General features: G+C 53.4%; 2 protein-coding genes across 2 annotated transcripts; both read right to left on the bottom strand.

Moving 5' to 3' along the window:
• Positions 1 to 786: 786 nt before the first annotated feature.
• Positions 787 to 4,683, bottom strand: Z518_09498 (uncharacterized protein; the record flags this gene model as incomplete). The annotated part of the gene is made up of 1 exon (XM_013413453.1): positions 787 to 4,683. The coding sequence occupies one exon, from the start codon at positions 4,681 to 4,683 to the stop codon at positions 787 to 789; it is 3,897 nt and encodes a 1,298-aa protein (XP_013268907.1).
• Positions 4,684 to 6,413: 1,730 nt separating this feature from the next.
• Positions 6,414 to 9,678, bottom strand: Z518_09497 (uncharacterized protein; the record flags this gene model as incomplete). Its single annotated transcript, XM_013413452.1, has 2 exons — positions 6,414 to 7,194; positions 7,283 to 9,678. The coding sequence occupies 2 exons, from the start codon at positions 9,676 to 9,678 to the stop codon at positions 6,414 to 6,416; spliced, it is 3,177 nt and encodes a 1,058-aa protein (XP_013268906.1).
• Between the last annotated feature and the right edge of the window lie 172 nt (positions 9,679 to 9,850).

The raw sequence follows: 9,850 nt of genomic DNA, 5'->3' as shown, positions 1-9,850 counted from the left end.
GGTGAAGCAGGCCGAATGACGGCAACCGCAGTTTTGGGGGGGGGGGGGGGGGGGGGGGGGGGGGGGGGGGGGGAATGATCGCCGGCGAGTGACTCGTGACCCAGCGACAAAGCTACTACCGAAGACCAGATACCAAAAGGTACCTCGTTCGCGGGTCGCTTGTGCCGCTGTACTGGATTCGTCCCGCTGGCACTGACAATGTACTTGCCCAGAGCCGCACGGGGGATTTGGGTAGTTAAACCTGGCCAGTGGCCCATGTGTGGCTGCCTCACCGTAGCCTCAATCGGGTCTAGCGGATTTCAAAATGGTTGCCTGGCCTGGCGTACTTTTCAATTACCACCCTTCGACTGAGCAAAGGAGTAACAAGGTAGACGCCATAACGAATCTCTTCCAACAGAGAGCGCTCTATTGTTTCCTTCACCGAAACGTCTAACCGGATCGGTCAATACGATGACGGTTGGCCACGTATCTGACCGAAGATTTCAAAAGTTCCATCTCAAGTTGCAAATCCAAAAGTTGAAAAACTAAGTAATGGCTCATCGGCCGATCCATCATTCATTCAGAACCGTAGATAATAAGTGTACATAGTCTGGGTATCTAAGCAGATCTCAATCATAACTAACGTCAAGTCCAGAAGAGGAACATCCCATCCCCCTCCTTACTCCCTTCTTAGCTCCCAAGCCAACCAAGGGCCATACGACGTCTTCCCACCCCGGACACACCCGAAGTCGCGCCTCACTTACGCAGCGGACGAATCTCAATCATATATATACCATATCTCCGTCGTCAAGAGAACGGCATGTTCGCACCTCGATCCTGATTTCCTGGGGCCCCGTATCCGTATTGTTGATTTATCGTCTGCAATCCTAGCCCTGATCCACCGTCTACCCCCATTGGTGATTGTGCAGAGGGATCTTGTAGCATTGATGAGGCGTACTGAGGCACGTATCCTTGCGTGGGAGGGGCATTCGCGTACATAGTATGTAGTGGGGCTTGAGTATAATCCGCTCCCGTCGAGTCGTAGAAGTGATTCCCGAATGCGGCCCCCACCGGTTGCGATCGAGGCGTCACCATCTGATTCTGGGGTGATAGATTGTGTCCGTTTTGCTGTCCCATATCTTGTGACCCCATGTATTCTGATCGTCCCATATACACGCGAGATTGCGGTGTTAGGGACCCGACATTGGGGTACGTCCCGGCCACCATCTGTCCCTGTACCACGGGCGTCATGGAGTGCGGGCTATAGTAGCCTTGCTCATATTGGAGTCCTCCGTTTGGAGATCGTCCATGAATCGAAACAGGCGATTGTCCGGAAGAGGATGGTTGGTACAGCGGCGCCTGCCCTGCAGAGGGCGTCTGGTACGCAGGCGCCGCACTCCCGGGATAGAGTGAAAACGGTGTCGTTCCGGGCATCGTCGAGGACATCGTCTGCGGCTGATCAATGGGGCTGATGATGGTTTCGGGCGTGACTTGACGCATGTTCACCAGCTCCAGCACCGGCATCGCAATCTGTTCCATGTGCTTCCCCATGTGCACCGAAAGCTTTTTGAAACTTGAACACACGTTCCCACAGAACCGGCAGGGTTCGTCGCGGGGCTTGTTTTGCGTCTCGAATCGACAGGTCTCGACCATTCGCCACACCTCACTATCCTCTTGCCCTTGCCAGCCACCATTGTTGACCGGCTTTGTTTTACTGCTGCCAGATCCTCGGCTTTTGATCTTAGGCTCGGTCATTTTGTGCTCCCTGACTAGGTGTTGCACGAAATTGTCTTTGCGATAGCATATGTGAGAGCATTCTTGGATACTGCACTTCCACCACTCCAAGTGACGGTGGCGCTCATTTTCATGACGTACCCAGTCCGCTTTGCGTTTGAACGACTTGGATTCGCTGCAGTTGGGAAACGTGCACGAAAAAGGCTGCACGTCCTCGTGTACATGCTTCGTCCAGTCGGACGGCTTCTGAAACTTCTTCACTTTGAAGCAGAGGTGGCATTCAAATTCTGCTGGAAGTCGTTTCGCTGGTGGCAAAGGGATACCCGGAGGAAATAGAGCCGGGGTGACAACTCCTTCCGTGAAACCAGATTCGTCAATTTCATTATCTGTCGTATTGATGACTTGGAACTGAGTCAGGGTGGCCTCTGGGTCTTTCGAGCTGACGCGAGGCGCGAGCAGCGTGGCCTCACCACCAAGGCCGAAACAGAATTTTCCCGAAGAGCACTTCTTATTCATCTGCACGGAGCGCATGTGCTTGATTTTGGCTTCAACCAATTTTTTGTACCTCCGAATCTGCTCCTGACCAATGCGGTCAATGAGATATGGCTCAAGCCTAGGATTGAGTCGACGCGCATGGTCTTTGAATCCCTCCACGGTGGGGATTATATCCTCTGCACGAATTTCCAGGTCCATTCGAATGGCAACTTCGTCAGTCTGGTCATCGTCGTCATCATCCGCTGGAGCTTCTTCCTTGTCGATAACCTGCGCAGCAAGAATAGGTTCTCGCTCGTGCATGGGAGACGCCAGCGTGGGGACAGGGGGACCACCATGCCTAGTCATCAGTTCGGCGAGCCCAGGCCCGGAAGATTTCGCATGCTTTGACACGTCGCTCTTGCTGCGTTGCTTCTTAAGAGACTGGAGAGGCCGAGAAGATTTATGCGTCTCAGCTTCTGGCGCCATTGCATTACCTCGCCCGACAGCCGTGAGCTGGCCAGTCATTGCCATCCAGGCGCTTCCCGTATTCAATTGGGGCGACTTGGGCTTACTGAAGCTCGGCATCCTCTGGGCAGGTTTGATGGTCCCAACCGAACCTGTATGCGCATGTCCCATCAGAGTAGGCTCTTTGTCATCTTCTGTCGGCTCTTCCTGCTTGATGTTACTGCTACCGCGACGGGGCAATAGACCTCGAGCCCTGTTCAAAAAGCTATTACCCCGCTCGCGGCCTCGCTTCGAAAGAGACAGGTGTCGCACTTGGCAGCCTTCCAAAATGGAGTTGATTTCACTCTCGCTGAGTCGACGTCTTGTTCCCCAAGTGGCGGCCCTAGAGGCCGTTTCCCACTTGGCTGCTTCCTGGTTGAATTTGTATGCCGCCGCATTCGATGTGTCCGGTTGATCTCGCGTATCAGTCGGTAGACCTTGAACAGGATCTTGCCACGGACCTCGTCTCATGAATTGACGGGGAAGGGGCTCCTGCAGCTCTGGTAGAGTTTCTTCTTCGAGAGTCGGGAAGGCTGTCTGATCAGGCGTCTCGCGGCCGTCAATAGCCTGCGGCGACATTTTTGGCGAGCCTGATTCATCGTAATCGCCAAGGATCTGATCGGTATGACATTGGATCTGGGAAGAAGTGACGGAGATGTCGTCGAAATATTCGTCGTCTGTTTCTACATCGATAAGCACCCCAGGACCAGGTATATGCCGATCGGAGTAGACCCGACCGAGCGCATCGACCTGAGCGCCCGTCGTATGTGCCCGGCGCCGGCTTCCTTCTTGCCGTGTGCGGGGGTTGCGAGCAAAAGCATCCTCCGGCTCGTCACCAGCGTCGCTGGTGGCGAGCCAGGTCTGCACGTCGGCATTTCGTTCATCACGCTGCCGCTGCTCCTCGAGGTCTTTGACTGATAGAACCACATCGCCCGTTCTTTGGTGAGGTTCCAGACCAGCCCTCTCAAGTGGGCCAGAACCGGTGTTGTTTGTGTCATTAGGGTCCGGGGGCATTAAATGAGATGAGTACGGGTCCGAGTGCCGATTTTCGTCGTCGTCGACATCCTCTTCGTCCTTGTCATCTTCATTATCGGAACTTTCGCTGTCTCGGCTGCGTTTCCCCGAACTCTGTATCACCTGTGTCCGGGACTCAGGTTCGGCGCCGCTGGTTTCATAACTGGAGACCATCACCACAGGACTTGGCGCTCGCATAGTTAAAGATGCACGTTGCCAGTCTCCAACTTTGTGGTTGGGAGATGGTGTGTGATTCGGGGTTGTATCGACTTTAAGCGATTGAGATCCCCCGCGCCTGTGGGGCGCAGTCGATGAGGATGGATACTCCATGTCTTGATTGGGAATCTGACCGATGGTATGTGTCTGCAGGGGAAACGAGGTGGTCGATGTCGGGCCCAACAGCTCTTCTCCAGAAACAAACTTCGGGAGAGACTCTTCGGTGTCCCGGAAAAGGCCGTGCAGATCTGAGCCTCCCAAAACTCCTTGAGCACCCCCGTAATTGTTTGAGGCCAAAGAATCAAGTATATGGGGTTGGGAGGGATCCTGTAAAACGAACTGTTGTTCCCAAATCAGTTCCTGTGGAGTGGTATGTTCACTGATATGGTTTTCGGACGAACATTCTGTCGTCAAGAAATCATCAAAGGAGGACTCGTGGTGTGACGTGTCTTCTTCGAAGTTGTATAGATGTGCAGACTGCTGCTGAAATTGTCCCGGACTGGAGACAGCCGCTTGCGTGTGTAGTTGGTTCAATGGCAAGTCTTCCACTCCGCCTCCTAATTGCCTGGTTCCCTGCGACGTTTGCGAAGGATTTGACGTTATGCTGGCATTGTGATGATGGCTTCGAGGCCCAGAGGGATAGGCTGGGTTATTTGCAAGGCTCTGTGCGTTGTGCGCGCGGTATACTTTCGGCGTGATCAATGAGGGGGAATGTTGTCCAGGTCTCTGAGCATGAAGGGAGAAAGTATTGGAGGGCGACATGGTTTCTCTCGAGATCGTGGCCGCAGGAGAAAGCAGAAAAGAAAAGGTTTTCCTCCTATGTTGGTCTCTCAAGTGGGGAAGATCTGATAGGGGCCAGATGATGATCAGGGCGTCGCAGCATGGCCTGCGGGTGTATCGCCCAATGATGAGGCTGTGGGATCGTGTCAGGATGGAGCGCGAGCAGACCCGCGGACGGAAAGGGTCGCGTGAATGACTGAAACCGACGTCCCTGGACGGACCTTCTGTTCAAGAGAAGAAAAATATGAGCCACAGCAGGTTGTGCCGGACACAAAGTTTGTCAATTCTTGTGGGGATTTTTGGCTTGATAAATCACCCCCGATAGATCACCCCACGAGGTGTCAGGATATGAATAGAAAGGGTGAGTCGAATCCAACGGAGACGCTAGAAAGGAGGAGGAAATCGTCGAGAAGGAGACGAGAACCCCGCGGCACCAGCGAGTGGTGTGCCCTGGTTGTAAGTTGGACAGAAGAGGGAGATGTGACTGGTCGCTCGATGGAGGGCAGGCTGCAGAGAGGCTGGACAAGTACCAATTCGGACTGGCGAGGAGGACTAGCGCAATTGGAGGGCAGATCGAGGGGCGGATTCGAGGTGAGGAAAGAGGGAGACGGTGTAAGCGCGAGGGAGTGGGAAAAAGTCTCGAGTTTGGATAAGGACTGCGCCGCGCCGAGGAGACAGCCTGATGAAGCAGACGATGAAGCAGCTCCAACCGGGATCGGAGGTCGGGTCTTGACACGTAGCGATGGCGCGTAGCTTTTGATCAGTGACGGGATATCGGATTCGAAGATTAAGGATGAGGTCTTGACCCGGACGCCAAAGCGGTGGTGTGGTGGTGGAAACGTTGTTGGGAATGCGGATTGCGGTGCAATTTGCAGTGCGATGCGGTCGGGTGCAGTGCCTCTGTCAGTAAAGTGGGCTGCAGGACAGTGGACAGAAACTCGCCAAAGTAAAGTTCACGAGTTCGAGCTTCAGATGGACACAGCCGCGCCGCTGTGTAGATGGGAGAACACCCACCGCGGGTCGTGTCCATACTGCATAATGACCTCAGCTCCCGGCGTCCCACCTCAACTAAAAGCTTTCCAGGATGTCTGTCCTATTGGGGGCGAAGCGGCCATACAATAACCCTCGAGTCATTGACCGGTTTCCCTTACGTTTCGATTTGGGAGGGGTATCAGCAGTAAGGGGCTATTGATAGGTAACGGACTATCGCCGAAGACACGGGCATATGTTCCTGAATTACTAATACATGCTCATTAAACGTTGAAGTGCTGTTGTAGGGTATAGGTAATGAATGGGACAGTACAATAATACTAGGGAACCACAACGGGATCCCTATCCAGACATCCCACACGAACTTTGGCCAGGGGTCAATGCTGCTTTGAGTTCAAAGGGGGCACAGCCCGGAATCAGCCTTACGGACAGGCCAATCAGCTCTCCCGTTGCAATCCGTCCTCCGTCTTTCGGTAAGCTGGGCTAGGCCGAAGGAGCCTCAGATATTCTCCGCTCTACTCGCTTCATTCCTCGTGAATGCTGGCTTCCGATGGGTCACCTTAGCCGTGGCAGACTCGTGGCAGATTTGTCCTCCACCCAATTGTTGCTGGCTTTCAAGAACCACAAACTTCCACAAACCGCACCCTAAATCCACATACCACCACATGCAGGCACACTGCCCTGTACCAAATGCTCCTTATATTGTAACTCCTGGGTCATCTTCATTCCCTCCCAACTCCGGCCAAAAGTTCCTGCCGCCTAGCCAGCACCAGTGGAGAGTCTTGACGGAGCGCCGTCCCCTGCAGATAGATGCGGCAAGCACCGATCGGAGGGTTCTGGCGTTCAGAATCTCCGTCTACCTCTCCCTCTGTACTGGTAGTTACTATTTCCCTCACAATATGTGGTCGCACCCACAACAGGACATCAGAAGGGTCATAGGTTTCTCCCGTCTGCGATGATGAAGGCATGTTTGAATAGATGAGGTCCCATTCGAGACGGACTCGGCGCCATATCTGAACCGCCGCTTTGGCCACCAGTCGGACCGCCTGAAGCAATGCTGACCGGAGCTTGGTGTCCGTCATCGACTGGATTCTGTGCATGATCTCCTGGCAGGCGGAGGTTGCGGCGATCCCCGTGGCTTTCCGTCCGTACGCGCTGGCATATATGGCTCGCATTGTAATAGTCCTCCAGACTGCTTCTCGATGCACGCTCTTGACCCTGATCATTCTTGACACGAAAGACAAGCTTGCTTCCAAGTCGCATTCATCGTAGGCCGATGTGAAGAGGAAAGGCTGGAATATCCGCCGATTCAAGACAGAGAAGATCTGGCTTTGGACCACGAGGCATCGAAGACCTCGGGCGGCTTCCGAAGCTCCCATGATATCTGGAACACCAATCCACGGAGATCCGCCTCTGGGGTTGAGAACACCGGTTACGCTGTTGTAGAAGAATTGCTTCGAAATTTCTTCCACCGACAACGCCAGCTGATCGAAGGCACTTACACTAGAGGCAACCGTCAGTGGGGCGTACTTTGAGGAGGCCTGCAACAACATGAGAACATTCTTCTACCGACCGACCAGAGTCAACTCACAAGAACTGGTCTCCTTTGCCCTGAAAATTGTTTGAACCAAGGCGTCCAAGACTCTGCAGAATTCGTTCCATTCTCTCGCTCTCTTGGTGCCATTCCGCTTGCTTGGTCTTCAAACTGAGCATAGCTTCTGCTAATTCGGTGTGATGCTTGTTAACTTGGTCATGCTGGCTTTTCAAAGTCTCATGCGCCTCCCGCGCAGTTGCAAGCTCGGTCTTCAAGTTGTCCCGAACATCCCGCTCCTTGACAAAGTCGGCTTCCAATGCTTCATTTTCGGACCGTAAGGCCTCCAGTTCTGCCTGAAGCCGCCCTTCACGTCGCTTATGCTCCTCAATCAGCTCCGACAACCGTTCTTCCCCTGCTTTTTGTACTTGTTCAATCTCTTTTTGGTGAGAGTCACGGAGCGAGATGACTTCGGCTTCGTACTTTGCTATCGACTCGGATAATTGCTGCGACCACACGGAAATCTCCTGCTTATGTTGTTGGGCTTTCTCTTCAGCAGTTTTGGTTCTCGCTTCCAATTCAGTTTTGTGGAGATGCAGCGCATCAGCCAGCTCTTTCGTTTTTGTTGCGAGAGAATGTTCATGTTCGGAAATAAGGGCGCGCGCCGAGTCTAGGTCCTTTTTCTGCTGGGTGTGCTTTGTGATCATACCTGCCAAGTCAAGTTGAATCTTCGCCAGACCGGTCTTTTGGTCATGAAGTGCTCTGGCATGTTCGTCTTCCTTTTCTGCCATTTGTCTCTGGTGTACCTCTTTCAATTCCATCAACACACGGTCATGCTGCGCTCGATCATCCGTCAGCTGTTTCTTGATTTCCCCGAGTTGGGCTTCTAGCGCCTGCTTTTCCGTCAGAAGCTGATCGTTGTGCGATTCCCGAGTCTCGATGTCGTCTTCGAGGAACTTGTACTTTAGCCGCAAGTTGGCCAGATCCTCCTCCATACTCGCCGACCCCCGCGAAAGCTCCTCCGAGAGCGAGAGCTTCTCGGCAAGGTCCGCGACCTCCCCTTTGAGCTTGACATTTTCGCCGGCTTGCTCGCCTATGATTTTCTCATACTCCTCCTTGGTCACACTCAACTCAATCCGTAATTTGCTGATCTCTTCTTCGTGTTGCGACTCGGCTTGTTTGACCAAATGATCCTTCTCCGAGAGAAGGCCCTGGGTTTCTTGATAGTATTGCAACAGTCGATTGATGTCGGGAAGAACATTAGACACTTTCTCTAGCAATCGCGCTCGTTCGTCCTCGGCCCCTGCAGAGCCCGCTCTGGGGACCATCTCAGATTGAATAAAGGGCGCAGTGGGGGACGTGAATGGAGTGGGGTAAAATCCAGGCTGGAAGGGCGGGCTGCCAATAAAAGACGGGGGGTATGGATACGGGTATGGAGCTGGCTGTTGGGGTGGAGGACTGCCCACGTATTGATGAAGCATGGGTGACTGGGGTGGCGACGCTAGTGGGGAACGCGCTTTGGGAGGGAAGTCAGGAGGATCTCTCCCATCCGCTCCTGACGCAGGACTCGACATGACAGGAGCTGGCACTTCTGCTTCTCCTGATTCGGGTAGATGTGGGATGATGGAAGGCTGAAGAAAGGTTACCGAAGCTTTGGGAAAGGGTGCCACTAGCGAGTCGTGTAAAGAAGACACAGACATCCTAGTTTCTGGAACAGAAATAAGATCGGGTAGGGAAGATTTCGAAGTTCTAGGCGATGACAGGACCCCGTCTTCATGGAGGGAAGATTTCGATGCTCTGGCGGATGACATTATTGCGGCAGCGGAACGAGGAGAAGACACAGACGGTTTTGGCGACACAGCAACTGGTAGAGTATCAATATTTTTGTCAGACTCTTCGGCAACTGTTAGTGGCATTGATGCTAAGGATCTGGATGATTGTGTTTCACGACCAAGACTTTGAGAAGGCTGTTGCGACTCTGTGACTCCAACGTCGGGCTCAATGGCTTTGTTCGGTGCGGGTGTGGGAGTCTGTGAGGACGAAGCAGGGCCTGTGCCCGTTATGGTACTGTCGGACGGGTGATTTCCATCCTCCGATTGATTGATGCATGGCTTCGCTTCAGCCAGCAATTCTGGCACTTGGATTGCGCCATCCTCCAATTTTGAGGGGGCAATCCTGTCGGATCTGAGAGCGCTTGCGGAATGCCGGGATGAAGCTTTGCTCCGGTCGGGCGACTTGAGGTCCAGTGCCCGTTGGCGGTGAATGTAGACGGCTGGTGAACTCGGCCGGCTATTTCTTGGAACTGAGACCTCATCGAGAGTTCTTGATAACGTTTTCGACAGTTTCATCGAAGCAGAACTCGAGGCTCTGCTGCGATCCTGCCTCTCATATGCCTCCCCATGGCTGCCACGTCGTCCCCTAGGTTTTGCATTTGTCTGATACGCCGAAAACGACATCGTGTTTGGAACATGAGTCAAGAAAATGAGAAAACTGATCTGCAGAGGTGTCACAAACTGGGAATCGCAAGTTCGCCGTGGTGTGGAAATTCGCACTGCACAGGATTGTACAACACTCCTACTTTTCGATCGCGGATTTGCTGATACTCAAACATTAGTGATACAGATCAAG

This window comes from Rhinocladiella mackenziei (genome assembly GCF_000835555.1).
Source record: "Rhinocladiella mackenziei CBS 650.93 unplaced genomic scaffold supercont1.7, whole genome shotgun sequence".
Lineage (NCBI taxonomy): Eukaryota > Fungi > Ascomycota > Eurotiomycetes > Chaetothyriales > Herpotrichiellaceae > Rhinocladiella > Rhinocladiella mackenziei.
The sequence above is the reverse complement of the archived record's forward strand: the minus strand, read 5'-3'. Positions and strand labels throughout refer to the sequence as shown.